The 17,602-nt window shown below is 43.6% G+C and overlaps 5 protein-coding genes across 5 annotated transcripts; 2 read left to right on the top strand and 3 right to left on the bottom strand.

Annotated features, from left to right (window-relative positions):
- Positions 1–6,506: 6,506 nt before the first annotated feature.
- On the top strand, positions 6,507–6,886 carry P174DRAFT_470137 (uncharacterized protein; the record flags this gene model as incomplete). Its single annotated transcript, XM_024830582.1, has 2 exons — positions 6,507–6,676; positions 6,747–6,886. The coding sequence occupies exons 1-2, from the start codon at positions 6,598–6,600 to the stop codon at positions 6,884–6,886; spliced, it is 219 nt and encodes a 72-aa protein (XP_024677782.1). The 5' UTR covers positions 6,507–6,597.
- A 1,213-nt stretch (positions 6,887–8,099) lies between these two features.
- On the top strand, positions 8,100–10,771 carry P174DRAFT_464341 (glycoside hydrolase family 11 protein; the record flags this gene model as incomplete). Its single annotated transcript, XM_024830380.1, has 5 exons — positions 8,100–8,116; positions 9,512–9,652; positions 9,692–9,760; positions 9,819–10,484; positions 10,750–10,771. 5 exons carry the CDS (start codon positions 8,100–8,102, stop codon positions 10,769–10,771), a joined length of 915 nt encoding a protein of 304 aa, XP_024677781.1.
- A 115-nt stretch (positions 10,772–10,886) lies between these two features.
- On the bottom strand, positions 10,887–12,118 carry P174DRAFT_464340 (uncharacterized protein; the record flags this gene model as incomplete). Its single annotated transcript, XM_024830379.1, has 3 exons — positions 10,887–11,901; positions 11,959–11,981; positions 12,083–12,118. 3 exons carry the CDS (start codon positions 12,116–12,118, stop codon positions 10,887–10,889), a joined length of 1,074 nt encoding a protein of 357 aa, XP_024677780.1.
- A 338-nt stretch (positions 12,119–12,456) lies between these two features.
- P174DRAFT_445800 (uncharacterized protein) lies at positions 12,457–13,793 on the bottom strand. The gene is made up of 2 exons (XM_024828420.1): positions 13,191–13,793; positions 12,457–13,136 (listed from the first exon to the last, which is right to left on the bottom strand). The coding sequence occupies exons 1-2, from the start codon at positions 13,389–13,391 to the stop codon at positions 12,684–12,686; spliced, it is 654 nt and encodes a 217-aa protein (XP_024677779.1). The 5' UTR covers positions 13,392–13,793; the 3' UTR covers positions 12,457–12,683.
- A 964-nt stretch (positions 13,794–14,757) lies between these two features.
- On the bottom strand, positions 14,758–16,081 carry P174DRAFT_464338 (F-box domain protein; the record flags this gene model as incomplete). Its single annotated transcript, XM_024830378.1, has 3 exons — positions 14,758–15,246; positions 15,296–15,533; positions 15,807–16,081. 3 exons carry the CDS (start codon positions 16,079–16,081, stop codon positions 14,758–14,760), a joined length of 1,002 nt encoding a protein of 333 aa, XP_024677778.1.
- Between the last annotated feature and the right edge of the window lie 1,521 nt (positions 16,082–17,602).

Genomic DNA, 17,602 nt, shown 5'->3' with positions numbered 1-17,602 from the left:
AGTAGTTCAACTTCTAATGGTTTAATATTATATCTATGATCTAGGAAGAATAGACTAACTCCTATGCTTATAGCATCTTAGCTATTAATAGTAAGCTAGGCTATTAGTAATAATAGCTTCTAGTTAGTCTAGGTGTAGTTATAGAAGTTCTATAGGTAGGCTTCTAGCATAGTGTTTATTTATTTAATCTGCTCATCCATCTGCAGATAAAAGGCTATTAAGAGCTATTATTTAATGCCTAGCTACTTGCAGAAGTATTCCCAGAATTAGCTAATAAACTATAGACTGCAGTCTAATATGATCACACTAGGGATGCTATGGTATCTAATAAACTAATTAATTAATAGCTATGCTACTATCTCAGAGTCTATTTACTTATAGGACACTAAGATCACACCCTTTCTAAGCCTATCACTAATTACCATGATGTCCTCGCAGCTATTAGAGGTAGGTAACTTTATAATAAAATTAATAGCAATCTTACACTACTTACAGTCTGGAATTAGCAATAGCTTTAACAGTCCCTAATATTATTCATGCTATATATGGTTAGCACTACACTTATCACAGTTCTGCATAAACTATTAGATATCTACAGAGAGCTCTGGCTAGTAGAAGTTCTGGGTGATCATTATATATAGTGTATTCTTTTTAGGGTGGCTGGTTAGCACTGAGTCATAGGTCCCTTATAAGATTCTCATCTATAGCAGCTCTAAGTTAGGGACCTATTTACAGCTTTAGTATAGTAGGTAACCATCCAGTGATATTAAGCATTCAGTAATTAACACCTATATACATAACTTACTAGGGAACTGTGTTGCCCCTTCCTCTATAGCCTATTATATTTTGTTCAAACTAGCATCATCTAGCTAGGCCTCTCTCTAGTATTCTTCTAGTTATAGGGGTGTCTTATTAGTGCATATAGCTAATATAATTATATAATAGGCCTAATTATTATATTAATTACTACATTTATTTAAAGAACTTATATCCAGGCTAGATACTACTTTATGGGTGTGAAACACCTATATACATATTTAGCTAGTAACAACCTTTAGAGGTACTAGGCAGCAGTCACAGGCCTTAAGCCTATTATTATCTATATCTTATAGCATGTCCTATTCCCTTTGTAATAGAGTATTAGGGTAAGTAGCTAGTTTCCTAGGCTGGTAGTGTATCTTATAGTTAAATCTACTTAGTGTCTGTGACTAGTGCATTTATTATTTATTAAGCCTTTAGATAGTCTTAAAGTACTTAAGGTTGCAGTAGTCTATAATAAGCTTAAATTATAGTAAACTAATCAGTTTTAATTCCCATTCCCTAAGAGTATTAATAATAGCTAGTAGCTCCTTATCATGGATCTTATAGTTGCACTCTACTAGTGTATTCTTTCTAGAGATATAGGTAACCAGCCTTAGTATACTATTATTATTATATTATAACATGGTGGCCCCTGTCGCCTAGTTAGATGCATCTGTCTTAATAACTGTCTTCCTATCTGGGTCAAACTACATGAGAATTAGGGCTGTAGTAAATATCTTCTTTAATAATTTAAAGGCCCTTGCCTACTTATCTCCCCACATAAAGGGGGCTCCCTTATGGGTTAGAGCTATTAATAGTTATACTATCTCTAAGAAGTTCTATATAAACTATTAATAGAAGTTTGCAAAGCTAAGGAATGATTGCACACTGTAAGCTGATTTAGGGGCTTACCATTCTAATATAGCTTTTACCTTATCTAGATCTATCTATACTCCCTTACCAGCTTTAATAATAAAACTAAGGTATTTTATGCTCTTCACTTCAAACTTATACTTATTAATATCAAGTTACAGCCCTATATTCTTTAAATGCTCTAGTACTTGGCGGATATGCTACTAGTGCTTAGTTAATAATCTATTAGTAAAAATTAACATATTATTAATATACACGGACATAAACTTATCTAAGAAGTCCTGAAGGGTCTAATTTATATACTATTAGAAGGTGCTTAGTATATTTACCATACTAAAAGGGGTAACAAGCTATTTAAATAGGCTGAATTATATATAGAAAGCTGTTAACTACTTATCTCCCAGGGCTATACAGATCTTATGAAAGGCAGTGATTATATCTAGCTTAGTGAACTACCTTACTTTTAAGATATATTCCAGGGTCTTATTAATTAGGGGAAGTAGGTACTAGTCCTTCTTTATAACTATATTTAGAGTGTGGTAGTTAATATAAAATCATAGTCCCCCTCTAGGCTTACAGGTAAACAGCACTGGTGCTATAGCAGTAGAGCTACTAATATAAATAAAGCCTTTCTCTAGTAGTTCTATTAACATCTTCTATAGTACTAGGAGTCCCCTATATAACATGCTATAGAGCAGTCCCTATAGTGGTTCTATTAGTTTCCCTTTCTCATCCTTGACTAGTTTAATTCAATAATTAACTCTAGGATGGTGTGATAGTAGTTTATTAGCCTTCCCCCTATCAAATACTTCTAGGAACTTATAGTAATGCACTGGTAGCTTTATAGCTAGGTTAGTATGCTTCTTAACCCACAAGGCCTTCTTAATATCCTTAATACTAGTAGTGAAGATCTATATAGTCCTGTCCTTTCTCTGCTATTAGTTATAAATAGTAAATCCCTAAGTGCTAATCTATCTTACTGCTAGTTTTAGCTTATTCTTTATACTCTCTACTATAAACCTATCTATAAGCCTTAGCTAGGGTCCCTTAGCCTCTACTACTATTCTCTAATCCCTCATCCATAGAATTCCCAAGATTAAATCAGTGTCTTCACCTAGCTCAGGTACTACATAGGCATAGACTAGGTGTTGGTAGTTACCACTAACATCTAGGGAGAATTAGGTGATTATTAAAATAATACTTCCTATAGTGCTAGTGTAGTTCTCTAGATGAATTAGTTTAATCTTAATCTACTCTAGTTATAGCTTCTAGGCAAAGTGTTCAGCTATAACTACATAAGATGTGCATCTAATATTAGGAAGGATTCTATAATTATATTCCTTATTAATAATACCTAACATAATGAATTCAGGAGCATTAAATCTAATAGCTTATTAGAACTATCTATAACTAGTAAGTACATATTCTTCCTTAGGGTATAGGTAATACCAGCTCTTTAGCTACATTAACTATTTAACTAGCCCCTGTAAGAGTCTTTTCATAGGAGTAACTAGTTTTCTAACTTACTTACTTTATTATCCTTAAGTAGGGGTCTAATAGCTTAAGAGGTACACAGTGGCTTTAGCTCTTTACTCTATAAGGGAATAGCTCCTAGGTACTAGCAGCCCTTAATTATATAGTCTAATACCCTATAGTGTAAGCATCTTCCTTCACTATAATAATAGGATAACTTATTTTCATTAACTCATTTAGCGCGACGCTGCTAGCAAGCTAAGATTATAGAGGAAGGCTCCCAGTCCATAGTATTATTAGGGTTTATTATAGCTAAGGTAGGGTTTGCCTAGGGCATAGGAATATAGGTAATACAACTATAATTAGTAGTCTATATATTCCTTCCATGCTAATTAGAGTAGCTAGTTCCCCTTACATATAGGGCTTCTACTTAGTTAGCTACTTATTATACTTAGTGGTAGTAGTCTACAAAGGTCTCTTCCTTCTTAATACTAGTAAGTGCTCCCTCTACCTTATAGCTTAGAGCACTATCTAGATAGTTCTTCTTTACTTTATTAGACTAAGAATAGCCTCTAGCTTCTATTAGTAGTTAGTTCAGGTCTGCTAACAGCTTATTAAATAGGCGACTACCTTAGTATAGGGTTTATAATTCTTATAGGGCCTTCTTACTTCTGCCCTGGTCAAGGAACATAAGATTAAGTTAGTTATATAAGCTATTTAGCATTACTTAAGTTATATTTAGATTATTTCTGTACTAATCCATCTAGGGGGCTAAGGCTGCAGTAGTATTTCCTTTAAGTCTGCTAAATATATACTATAAGCACCTATGGAAGGAACTAATTACAGCTTAGTTAAGTAATAGCTTTACCTATAGCTTAGTATAAAAGGTCTAGTACACAGCCTTATTAGAGCTATTGTATGTCTCCACATCAGGTAGTATAGGCTTAGGTCTTTTCATTAGGTCTTCTACTAAGGTAGCCAGTGGGGTTATCTAGGGAGTAGGTACTGCTATAGTGGTGGTTATTTACCATTCTTTAAGTTAAGCTATTTAATTAGTGATGTTCTGTAGCTGCTAGGCTATTTAGGCCATGAGATTCATCTACATATTATTCTACTGTGACTGTCGTTCTTTGCTAGGTCCTTTAGGGGATGTTAACATCTGTAATAACATGTTATTATAGCTTATGCCGTCCATATCGCCTGTCTAGTTTATTTGTCTGGTTCATCTAGTTCGTCTAGTTTGTCTGGTTCGTCTGGTTCATCTGGTTCATCTGGTTCATCTGGTTCATCTAGTTCATCTGGTTTGTCTAGAGGTGCTGAGCGATTTCTAATGTCATGGGCTAGAAGCCAGTTCAACCTATGACCTAGGTTTGGATGGTAAGAAATCACTAAGGGAGAAATCTAGCTAGGGCCGCGGCGGCCAAACATAAAAAGGAGTGTGTGAATGGTTCTTGTGGTCATGTGACTGGGTAGATTGTTACATTGATTAGTATGAGGTCATGTGACCTGCAGCTGGTGTCCAGTTTGGATGTGACTTCGCGAGGGCTGTACGATTTGATTGAACAGCCCGAGCACCCAGCAGGCCCTGCCCGCTACATGATAGCAAGAAACACAAAGAGGAAGTAAAATATAGCAGAAATGAACAAGATATCATGAGGATTAGGAGAACTTAAATATTGGGTATTAATAAATGAAAAGTAATCATGACACTAAAGAAAACACTGCAATGTGAAAGAGAAGTATTAATATATAAAGGTAAAAGAAGAGAAAATATAAATAAAGACATGATTAAGATGAATATACTGTGGTTGTTGCCTATAATAATATTATTTACTACCACACCACAGTATATAACAACAAAGAACATAATAAATTTTAAAACACACAAAGCTAACATAATAGAAGTGTTACACCTGCCCTATGATCAGTTATCTCTATTAATAACATTATGTTGCATTAACTATCGTGATATTATTTACTTCTTTAGGAAAATTTGAAGTTATACAACTCTGACTGAGGACAGTTATTATAACTGGAGGGGTATAATTATAAAGGCTTAGCTGCAGCCCAGCCACTTAATTATGCAGCCACCCCTTGCTTCCTAATTATTTTCAACCTCCTGTTTTCACACCTTAAGCCGCTTTCGAATCATCACTGAATGCATCTAGGATAGACAGTGAAGATAAATAGTATTCCCCTTGTCTGGTATTTAAGAAGGATAAGGATTAGTTTTTGTTTCATATAATCTACTACTCTCTACCATCCTCTTCCATTAATTATCATCACCAATTCTTACCTAGTCAACAGGCCATCTACCCTGATACGTAGATCCTTACACATCTCTTAGTCTGCCTGAGCTAGAATACTTCCCTCCTCTCCATATTATTAATACCATCTTACTAACCTCCTTATCTGGAAGTTATGAAGCTATCCATTACTAAATACTAGTATCTCTTTCTCTGGATAGATCTTCTCCTAAAAAGACTAAGCCTTTTATTGAATAATCTCTATAGAGATAGGTATTTGTTCCTCTACATGTATCATCCACTTAAATAAGGTGTTCTCTAGCTCTGGCTAGTTCTCATAGTGTTAGTGCTTTGCATTATGGGAAGGGAGGGAATCAGCATTAAGATATTTATATTTATGGGATAAGATATCAGAGATGAGACTAGATGAAAGAGTATAATTATAGGTGTCCTGAAACTATTTATGAAGCTCTTTCTATATTGCATTTGGATAGAGGTGTTTTTAGGCTCATAAAGCAGCCTTCTAGGACATTAAGATAGGCTTTCTCTGAGGTATATTAGCTAATAAGAACCCTTGATATAACAAGATTTTGTATGGGAGAGAAGGCAAAGTTAACAAGACTTACTATAGCGAGGGATCTTGTTATTTATATGGAAAATTAATTAAAGCAAGAGATTTATCTTGTTATAACGAGGTTCTCATTATAGCGAGACTCGTTATAACGAGGTTTTACTGTACAGTCTCTGGCTAAACAGACCCACAACATTCCTAGAGTGAAAGCTATGATATATAGTTAATTATATCTGTTTCCCTTACTTCTTTGAGTTATACAGCCATTATCTTAAGGCGTGTGAATTACTAGATAGTGAATATATCCCTCCATCATATATACCTATGCCAAGCTTATTAGACTATAGCCTATCTATTATCTCAAGTCCCTGGCCTGAATTATGGCTATGGCATGGACCTTCCCGATTTTAATTAGATCAATTACACTCCTTTAATGGCCGACAATCAGTAGTTTACCCCTCTCTAGATGCCTGCATCCGACGGTATAAAATCTAGCTAGTCAGACAATAGATTTGAAAGAACTGTACCTTCCGAACTTTATCATTGGTAGGCAATTTACTAGTGATAGCGAAATCTCATACGGTTCTGCGCTTTCCAACAGGGTGCCACGACCCGTTCAAGCATCTAGTGCTGATGATCGCCTTGATGGGGCCACCGCCGAGCGAATTTGTCAAACGCAGTGAGACAACGGAGCAGTGTTTTAAGCCTAGCGGTAAGCACCATGCCTTGGAATTGGAAGTATTATTGGCTTGACCACAGATCTGCTGCTAATGCGCATATAGGTGCATGGATTGCACATGAAGATGCAGCCTTACCATCAGTTTCTCTGGAGAGTCTGGGGAAGCGACTTTCTGGACAAGAGAAAGGACTGTATCTCCAGTTCATGAGGTCAATGCTCAAATGGCTGCCAGAGGAACGCTAGACAACACAACCACTTCTTGAGCATCCATGGCTCCTCGCGTAAGCTTATAATATTATTGTATCACTCTTTTTAGCGCTAGCGCCAAAATCTATCCTCATATCATATTTCTCGACACAATGCAGGAATCACTTGGGCGCTCCGATTACATTGTTAACTACTGACATGCTGGAGAGCTGCAGTGCTTGGTATCTCCCACCGAGCCAATCTAACTGACATTTGACAGGACTCCCATATCAACCAAGCCGACATCCAGGGAGCAGAGCTCAACAGTCACATCAGGACCCCGACCAACCCACAGAAGGGTATTTTGATCCAGTTCGTCAATCAAGAGCGAAAGAGGGTGGGAACATGACATCGCCGTGAGGATGGGCTCCTCGATGTTTCATTACAAGCAGAAAGCACCTTCCGTGTCCCGCTCTACTGGATTTGAGTAGGTCATAAAATAATGTTATACAAAATCTGAATATCATATATAACAGTAAAACCGATTATATTCTATTGCAATTGTTTATTGCGCGGAGTAATAAACCGATTGCTATCAAAGTTCCCTTGCCCACTTGGACTAAAAGATGCAAAGGATGCCATAGCTAAACATGTCTCCATTAGCTCTGGGGCGCACTCAGGATACTCAACTCTTGTGCTGATTCTTGCTTCATGATCCGTGCTCTCCTTCCGGACAACATTATCCGTGCATGCCTGAATCCTTATAATATCACAGAGACCCTTCGCCTGCAGTATCGCCCAAAGCTCTGTGCTAAATAACGCAGAGGGCGCTGGAAGAGGCACCCCTCGCTTGAACTATATGGGAATAGCTTTCCGTCATAAAAAAGTCATTCATGACGTTAGGGGAGAAGGAGTGACAAGCCTTCTTGTCCTTTGTTGATCGCACGCTTGCCTGGCTTCCGGATGACAGACAGACAGCTGGTGAGTTGATGGAACACCAGTTCCTTGCTGGGTGAAGACAAGAGAGAGTTTTCAGGACTTGTTGACACTCCAGACAATACGTGATTGGATCAAGAGTGACTTGTACGGTATACCCTCCATATGTGTTTGTTCATTTACAGCAGGTTCTTCTATGTCTTTGAGGCATCGCTCATGCTCCTCAACTCTTTCTTGTGGAATATGTTCAATCCGGGTCGGTATCTGCCCAGACACCACACGGTTTATTTGGCGGCGGACGGCACGACGGAAACCGAAGAGGAGGAAGTCCGCAATGGCCAACGTGTTCTGGTTAAAGCTACGTATGCGGCCGTCAATGCGCTGACATTTGGCCTGTTTCGCCTCTTTGTCCGCCAGAAGGATGAAGAGAGCCATCCGCTACCAGAGCGGAATAAGTAGACATCTGCCATGGAGCGTCGTATTCGAAGGCCGGCTGGAGTACTTGCAAGCACGGCTATCTGGAAACATCAATATCCTATCTACCTGGCAAAGCGACACCAAGGGGCGAGCCTGGTGAAAGACTGTATACAGGGTTGGGTGCTTGTTTTTCGGGGTCTAGAAGTCGAGATGCTGGAAATCAAAGATAGAAAAGTAAAGCTTTAGATTGAGGGAAAGTACGAATCATCCTAGTTAATAATAATGCTATCTTTCTGCTATTATTATCGATATCCGGCCAACTGCTGGAGTTTTCTGACTCGGTCTTATGCCACTAGTTGGTTTATGAAACGTCCGGCAAAAATTCAGCACCGGAAATGCTTTTATAGTCGGTTTCACTTTCCGACACTGGCCATCAAAGTTGATTAATATTGACTCAGTACTAGGTAGTCATAATCCTCAACTAATCACAGACAATAATCAAAGCTTAAGTGATTCATACTATCAGCCCCTCTCCTTCCCAGGCTGTCATGCTCCACTAGATGCAATTATCTTCAGACTTTCGGCAAAATAAGTAGACTCATAGTAACATTGATAATAATAATTCTGGCAGATTATGTATTATCATGATCACCATTTTGAATGGAATATACTGGACCGAACAGAGAGTAGTTACTAGCAAGAACTAAGCTTCGGCCGCCGAGGCTGGGCATTTCTTGAAGCCAACATGTCTCATCAAGAAGCAATTTCCCTCTACTCTCTAGGCTAATTTGGAAAGTGGAATGATTAGAGGGATGAGTGGATCCATCAAAATGATATCCATTAACTCCTAACTGGCCGGAATAGCCTTAGGCTGGGTACTGCTCGTCATCGGTCCTAGATTGTAAGTTTGTAACGAGCATTGAGACCTTCTGTCCTTCTAGGTCCTTCCATCTGGGTTGTCAGAAGACCGTCATTTTAGGCTGTTGGTAAAAGTGTCGTCTCGTCGGGCCTGATTCCGTGAAGATTGTTGATTGCCGAGCTTGGGGTAATTCTGCAGCAGAGGGGAAGCAACCGCTAAGCTTTTAGCCGCTGGGACAAACCTGGGGAAAGCATTACTGCCGAGAAGCAAAGATCATCCAAGCAAAGCTTACTCTTAGGGTGGTGTGATCATTCAGCTAGGTTGTTTCTGTTCGAAAAGACATAAATTTAGCCGAAAGATAACATAAAAGGAGGGTCTGTCCCCCTCCTGGAAGAGCACTTTGACAATCATCACTTTATTCATTAGAGCCTACAATTGAGTCTCAAAATGATATCCTTTTCCTCGCTTAGCTTTGGACTCGCCGCTATTGCCGGCGCATATGCTCCTCCGGGTGACAAGTCCGTCAACTTAGCGGAACGTCAGACCATCACGTCCAGCCAGACAGGCACTAACAACGGCTACTACTATTCCTTCTGGACCAATGGTGCCGGGTCAGTGTAATACACCAACGGCGCCGGTGGCCAATATAGTGTGACCTGGGCGAATCAGAACGGTGGTGACTTTACCTGTGGGAAGGGCTGGAATCCTGGCAGTGACCAGTAGGTAATGCCAGAGAACTATAAAAAGATACGAAGAAAGCACTAAACTCTCTACTAGTGACATTAGCTTCTCTGGCAGCTTTAATCCTTCCGGGAATGCTTACCTCTCCGTGTATGGATGGACTACCAGCCCCCTAGTCGAATACTACATCCTCGAGAACTATGGCAGCTACAATCCTGGCTCGAGCATGACGCATAAGGGCACTGTCACCAGCGACGGATCCACCTACGACATCTATGAGCACCAACAGGTCAACCAGCCTTCGATCGTCGGCACGGCCACCTTCAACCAGTACTGGTCTATCCGTCAAAACAAGCGGTCCAGCGGCACGGTCACCACCGCGAATCACTTCAAGGCCTGGGCTAGCCTAGGAATGAACCTGGGTACACATAACTATCAGATCGTCTCCACCGAGGGATATGAAAGCAGCGGTACCTCGACCATCACCGTCTCGTCTGGGGGTTCCTCTTCCGGCGGAAGCGGCGGCAGCTCGTCTACTACTTCCTCGGGCAGCTCCCCTACTGGTGGCTCCGGCAGTGTAAGTCTTCTTCCACATGACTGTGGCTTTATGCGTATTCTTACTGTGATAGTGCTCTGCTTTGTGGGGCCAGTGCGGTGGAATCGGCTGGTCTGGCCCTACTTGCTGCTCTTCGGGCACTTGCAAGGCCTCCAACTCGTACTACTCCCAGTGCTTGTAGCACTTTCTTGCAGGGTTATATCCAAGTTATGGGCACATCTGAACATATGCGATGGATATTCAAGAGTGGTGATCCTATCGTTTCCGCTATCTCAGATATAGTACATATTCTTGAGGAGGCATAGGAATCAACAACAGTCTCACTTCTACTTTGGGGCTCGTAGGTTCTATTTAACTACGTCAGTAGAGATAGTGTCGAGGCTGGAATGACCGGGTCATCCCTCCTCTCCACGTCCGTAGCGCTCCTTGACCATTATACACTTGTATTAGGATTACTATATATCTTCACAGGACAGGAAGGAAAAGTAAATAAGACGGGTTGCTGTACATCCATCCCTCTCTTCACTTCTGCTCATCATATGCGTCCACATTCTGCCATCAGCCAGCTTCGGACCCAAAAAACATCAAGGCAACCCGTCAGAATGCGCCTAAGCGCTCCCATCACCAATTATAGAAGTGACCAAGCTGACGATCGGCAGCAGGATCATGAAGACGGGGAGTAACTGACCAAAATCCCAGGATGATGTGAGCCCGTTCTGGAGCAGACTGTAAATCAGAGCACCTAAGCTGAAAGCCCACAACAGTGCCAGCCAGACACCCGCCATTCTCCATGGAAAGATAACCTCCGCAATCAAGGATAGTATGCATCTTGTTAGTCTGCAATCTATCTCCACATACCTTTCGCTGAAAGCTACCGCAATGTTGAAAAGACACCGCTTCGCTATGGCATACGGGTTACACCGCTGCCATATAGAGTCCGAAGCACCGCTGCGCGACAAGGGCTTCACCGTAGCTAACCATTCCCGGATAAAGACGATCTCCTGCGCCGAGGGCGAGACACGGCTGACGATGGTTCTGACCTCCATTGCCTGCTCGGAAAGAAAGACGGGCAGATATGTGAGCAGATATATCCACATAATGCCAATGGCCTCAATCACAGTCGCTGCATGCCAGAATCTGCTGGCCACGGAGGGCAATTTCTCCGAATCCTTCGGTTTATTAGGCGATAGAATGCGCACCGCGACGACCAGCCACAAGCCGTAAATGATATACATGATGACTACACGGAGCGTAGCAAGCTTCCGATGGCGCTGGAAGTAGGGACGGAGGGAGAGCAGCGTGGCTGCATGTGTGAAACTGGAGTAGCAGACCACATCGGTCACTGTCCATAGGTTGTTGGCGCCGTGGTGGACGGACGATCGCCAGTACTGAGCATAGCCGCACACGAGCAGCAAGAGTCCGGTCACCAGTTGCTGGTCACTCAGCTGAAGCACAAAAGCGGTCAAGACGCGTATCCAAAATTTGTCTGAATGGTTGAATGTTCTGTTTTTCCCGTATTGCTCCTCGTGGATCGTGGACGCTGAAGGGGACGGACCGCGTCTTCGGAGGTAAAGAACCGCATACGAGGCGACAAAGGTCAATGTCCCGGTCAATATAAAGCCGCTGATTACCTGGTCCAGTTAGTACATTTGTTATCAAAAACGCTTTTGGGAAACACACGCCTGCTCCGGCAATATTGGGGTCTGGTTGATATGGGTTCACTACTGTACAGTCCCCCATGGACTCCATAGACAAACGATTTGACAAATAAATGCTAACAAAAGGAAGAGGATATTCTGGAAACCGGAAAGTAGTCCGTGTTTAATCGAAAAGTATTCATGTTTGATGTCTGATTTGCAATGTATTCTGGGAGAAGGGGTCTACACTTGATTGTCTACGCAGGACAAGTACGTCGTGATTTATGCAAAGATATTCTTCCTCAAGGCAGGTTCTGGTGTCTTCTGATGTTTGATTATCAACCAGGCAGTGTCCGACAAATATCAAATCGCAACGCAACTTCTGAGCTCGTGCTAGAGAATGCTAATCATCTTTTGCTGCGTAAGTGCCCGTATGTTTGCCCGGGCGCAATTAGGGTATTATGCACAGCCACCTCATTGCGTGGCAACTGGCAACTACAAGCGCTGGCCAGTGATTGATCAAGACAGACAGTCATCATCATTCGGAAAGTATCCTCGATTGTTAACCTTACAAATGATGCTTAGCTGATCTCCCAGAGCTTCCGATATCAGCGTAAGCAGTGATATTGGTGGGAACAGTCGCAACGCCAACATGACTCGGCTCAACGTAGGACTTGATTCAGGCTCCTAAACTAATAAACGTAGTGATGGCGCTTTCAAGCCAACATCATACTGGCCGGTGAATTTCAATCTCGTAGTACACTACTGCTAAGCCAGAGCCTTGGCCGCCACTTGCTCCGGACTCTCCTCTGCAATTCCCAATAAATCCGCGTCTGATTCCTCTCGCGACCGAGCAAGAAGACATCGAGATTGACCCTCATCGAACAATTGTGCCACCACCAGGTCCAGAATCCAACCACTAGCACCCTCCTGGAATTTGCGTTTCCCATTCCCCATGAGCGTTTGCGTGGACGCTCGTTGTGCCTCCCACTGTTTCCCCGTCACAGATTGAAACGCTTCCAACAGCTCGTTTTGACAGGTTATGATGGACTGCGCCTTGACAAAGCGGTTGGCTGTCTCGTCTGGATGCTGCAAGACGCCGACTACCGACTGACCGATACCCTCGAGCGTGGTTCCGGTGAACCGTTCGGTGCCAGAGTCGTAGATGACGGCCGAGCAGTGCCTTATATCGAAGCCCATCGCGGGGAAGCGTTTCAAGGCCTTGAGAGCTGATTAGTCTGAGGCAAGAGTATGAGATAAATTGCTATCACTTACCCAATCAATTGGATTCCCAATGCTGATTCCGGTGTATGTAAAATTGGGATTCCTCTCTGCTTTCGCTTTCGCATGATCCCATCCCGCACGACGTTGCGCATGAATGGCGGCGAACTCAGGCAAAGACTTGGGATTGCCACCCCAGCCAAAATCATCCAGGATGAAGCGCTTCACGCCCGCAGCCTCGGCCGCATTGATCATGGTGGTTTGTGCCCCGATACCGCCGGGACCGACCACGCAGACGGCTGCATCCTGTCCTGCTAGGGCTGATGTGAGGTTCTCCAGGGTGTAAGTCGTTCTGATTACTGGAATATCGGGATGAAACGTCGCTTTCGATTCGGTCCTGGTGATGATCGTTACTGTGAAGCCCGCACGTTGTAGGGCTGCTGTGATCGGGGTGCCAAAGTTGCCAGAGGCCGGTAGGGAGGTCAGTAGGGGTGTTTCCCGTCATATTGAACGCTAGACAGTCGGTCTTACACCGAAAATAGCGACTCTTTGGATGACGGCCATGGTGCGCAAATGTGCTTTTGTTTCTGATTCGACCTATTTCTGGCCGATATTGATGCTTGAGGTCGAAACGTAGGGCCTTTTATAAACAAGACACGGAAGACAGAGGTCCATCAATGTGCAGGCAACCATCTCACATCATCACATGTCTCACTTCGTCTTAGCGCTGACCCCGCAGCCAGGGGTACCAGTAACTAGTATTTTAGTAGTCTAGGAGGATTGGGACAAGCTTGGAGACTCATTTTGTCTCTGGCAATTCATGAGTCTAGACCTTTCAAAACAGATGGGAGGCTCATTTTGTATTAAATAGACGTGTAACCAGAGACCTGCAAGTAGTTCATATGACAGCATGAGATACATAGTGTATGGACATATGTAGTTCACATATTACACCCTCGGAGCTTTATAGTATCACAAATGTATCACATAGAATGAATAGAATATAGTCTTTATTAATTAATTAATACTAAAGTAAGTCTATTTTATCATCTATCCGTCTATCCAAAACTCCAGGTATTGATCTATGTTCTTCCTTTATGGTATAGACGACCTATTTCGGCCCTCTTTTGCCCTTGTACTGCCCCCCAGATGATCAACGATATGTCTCAACCATTCCACAACTCGGACAATTGTATATTTGGCAATCGTATGTTCCAAAGCGAACGCAACCAAACAGAAACGGTCTGCCTTGTGCCTTGGCGTCCGGGAATGCGACTTGCTCTGGAAGAGCCGTCTCAGTTTGGTCCCGTCATTGCGATTTCCTCATCAAGGCAATCCCTCGCGGTTTCAACAGAACCGTGATCGGCTATAATTGATGGCTTTTCAATTCGTTCCTGCATTGGATATTCCCTGGACTTTGCCGACCGCCACAGTGCTCTATCCTTTTGGCTGAATCATCTCATTCGGATGGGAAGTGGCGATCCTTGGAAAATCTTCCGAGGTTTATTCTCGCTTTGTACCACGAGTCCGAGAATATCGGATGAAGGTGGCCGGTTTTGCTTCAGCCGACCGGCCATATCATTATGTTGGGTTCGAAACGTCAAATTTCCGAGTCATCCCCTCACGCTACTGCCACAGCCTTGTGGTACTGGCTGGCCAGTTCTTCACATACGCCCCAGATGCGTCGACGGTTCGCAACTCCAATCAGCGCCAGGTCGTCCATGCCGTAGCGAGCAGCGGTCATCTTGTCGAGCCACATGTACAAGCGCTTGTAGTTGACATTGGCCGGCAAATCTCTGGGGTTCTGCGAGGTGTAAAATTCCCAGAACCATGGCATATCCCACTGGATAAATCGCTTCCAGAACCAGTTGTCCTGAGTGACAACCTGAACGCTCAGTGACGCTTGAGTCAATGCCTTGAGCGAATCACCGGGCAGATATGAGCAGATCTGATAGACGAGTTCGAGTGGGAGCTTGCCGAAGGGGCTGGCAGGCGAGCGACCCTTGAGATCGAATTGGGCGAATGGCTTTTCGAATTTGCTGTCCGTGGTCATATCTTTTTTAAGAAAGTCGTCCAAACCGGATGTCTCGGTTGGATGAGTCGCGCAGTACTGCAACTGGTCAGTGTGAGTATGATACAGCTTAGTCGTTGCTGCTTGCCTCTGCGCCAGGGATGCACTCCCAGTACCGGCCTTGCGCCCGCCGAATGTCGTCGCCGTAGTTCAGCCGCAGAGCGGAGGAGGATTCGTTGGACAACTCTGTCATAACATTGTACAGTACTTTCATGTCAATGGTTGAGCTATCGGTGGAGCCGGTGAGGACGCGTGTCAGAATCTCAAAGCAGCATCCGTGGAAGGGAATGACTGGTCCGGGAGTGTCGTCGGTCCCGGAACCATAGCTGCATCATATTAGAATAAATCCTTTCCAGTTTGATGGATAGGGTGGTCAAACCAGGTATAGACATTCCGGTCTTGGCCCGGTACAGCGTCAGTTCCAGACTTGATGGCGATCTCTCCCTGCAATGATCTGTAAGCCTGCTGAATTGTGCATATAGCATCGGCTGGAGAAGCATACAACGTCTGCGTAATAACCCGGTCCGGAGACAAATGTTCTTAAAAAATAGTTAGATAAACTGCCTTGATCGATGCAAAAGCCGATCATCAGCACTCACTTTCCCTTTCCCGAGGCAGCTTGAGGGTTGAATCCGAGACAGTATGCCTTATAGAGCCATGCTACGTTCTCCCAGCCAACAATCTTGGGATCGTAACTGCGAACGGGCTCTTCACCTTCCTGGGGAACCTGGTCGATAGACTGACCCGCTTGGAGGGCTTGGGATCTCTTTTCAATCCACCGTCTTCGACGCTCGGTTGCTGTTTCTGAGGGAGTTTCGATCAGCATTCCACAAAAGCCGACGCCGCAGATGGCGCAGTAGCAGTCGTAGGCCATAGCGACTACTGGATTGAGTTCCGGTGTATCCACGGGAGGAGTATCAAGTGGCGATGCAATTGAAGGATTGGTTGATGGTTTGACGGGGGATGAATGATCTATCTCTACTCTCGAGACAGGGTGGAATGCATTTATTACTATCAGACCATATGGAGCCGTCTGGACTGGGTGGTCACGCACGCTCACATGGAAAATTCGAAAAGTTTTCGGTAGACGATCCGTTCCATCGACCAAATCCAACAATAATTGGGTCGATACCCACAAGCCGAAGCAATTGACCCGCGGGAAGCAATGGCGTCCTGCCAGTTTGCCCCTGATCCGAATCCATTATCCACCTGGATGAGTTGTCATTCGTTGTTTTGATGAACTGCTATCCGTTAGCTGTTGTTTAGTGTCTCAGCTGACCTGACAAGTTTTTTGGCTAACGCCATCTATCCCCGTAGACCGCTAAGTGATTGAATATCGCTAAGGAGAGCCAAGTCGATATCCGCCCCTTTGAGGCAATCCCGAGTCCCGAGGAACTTCCCTTTGCCCCTTTTCTTTTTACCTAATACGTACCTCCAGACCACAGCTGCAAAGGCGATAACTGGATAGCTGGCCTTCCCGCTGTTTCTGATTATTTGATGCTTAATCTAAAAATAGTTGTTTTTACCAGGTCTCGATTTGCCCGGTTCAGCTACTCTCGATATTATTTAGGACGGCGAGTTGGGGTCACTTGACCAGCAGAAGAGGAACTAAATTAGTATCGAGGACAGCCGTCGTTTAATTAAGGAGAACGTGTCTAGACCGACACAACAGTACTTTCGTCGTCCTCCTCACTTTCTAACTCCCTTCTAGCCTGGAACGAAAATCCTTTATTCCGTCTCCCCGACACCGGGCACCTGGGAAGCGGCACAGATTACTAATCAACCAAGTGGCTGAGAGGGTGACACGGGAGCTTTGCATGCAGCGGATAACAGCCGAAGATCGTATCTACTCCGGAGTATTACGCAGTAGATTCTTGTGCTTCTGACTCAAGTAGGGATCACTCTCAGGAATTCTCTTCAGTTGACTTCAGGCACCGCGGAGACTCGGAGACAATCCGGAGTGGAGAGCTCTTTGACCTGCTATAGCGATCTGCAGCTGCATCCCCATCTCAATATTGCGGTCAGACCGGAAGTCAAACTTTTCTTGTCCGGCTCCAGATCGTGTGAGATCAAATCAATGTGATTGGTGGTGATCTGTGGGCTGTTCCTGACAGGGATTATATTACGATTGGCTGGATTCCTTCCAGAATTGTTCCCTTGAGGTCCGCTCAACCAATAGAATTTAAGCAAGGCCCAAGGCTCCACTCTCAATGAAGAATCCATGAATAATGAGATTAAAGATAGTTATTGCATGCCACTAGATATGTTGTTGTTGGTTCATCTTATCCGAAATCTATTGCAAATTCTCGAACTAACCTAGCAATGCCAACACACAGTAACCTGACGACGTATGATGAGTTATATAGGTACTCTCACTACAGTCAGCATGGGGAGC

This window comes from Aspergillus novofumigatus (assembly GCF_002847465.1).
Source record: "Aspergillus novofumigatus IBT 16806 chromosome Unknown P174scaffold_10, whole genome shotgun sequence".
Taxonomy (NCBI): Eukaryota; Fungi; Ascomycota; class Eurotiomycetes; order Eurotiales; family Aspergillaceae; genus Aspergillus; species Aspergillus novofumigatus.
Note: the sequence above shows the minus strand (reverse complement) of the source record. Positions and strands in the feature narration are given on the sequence as shown.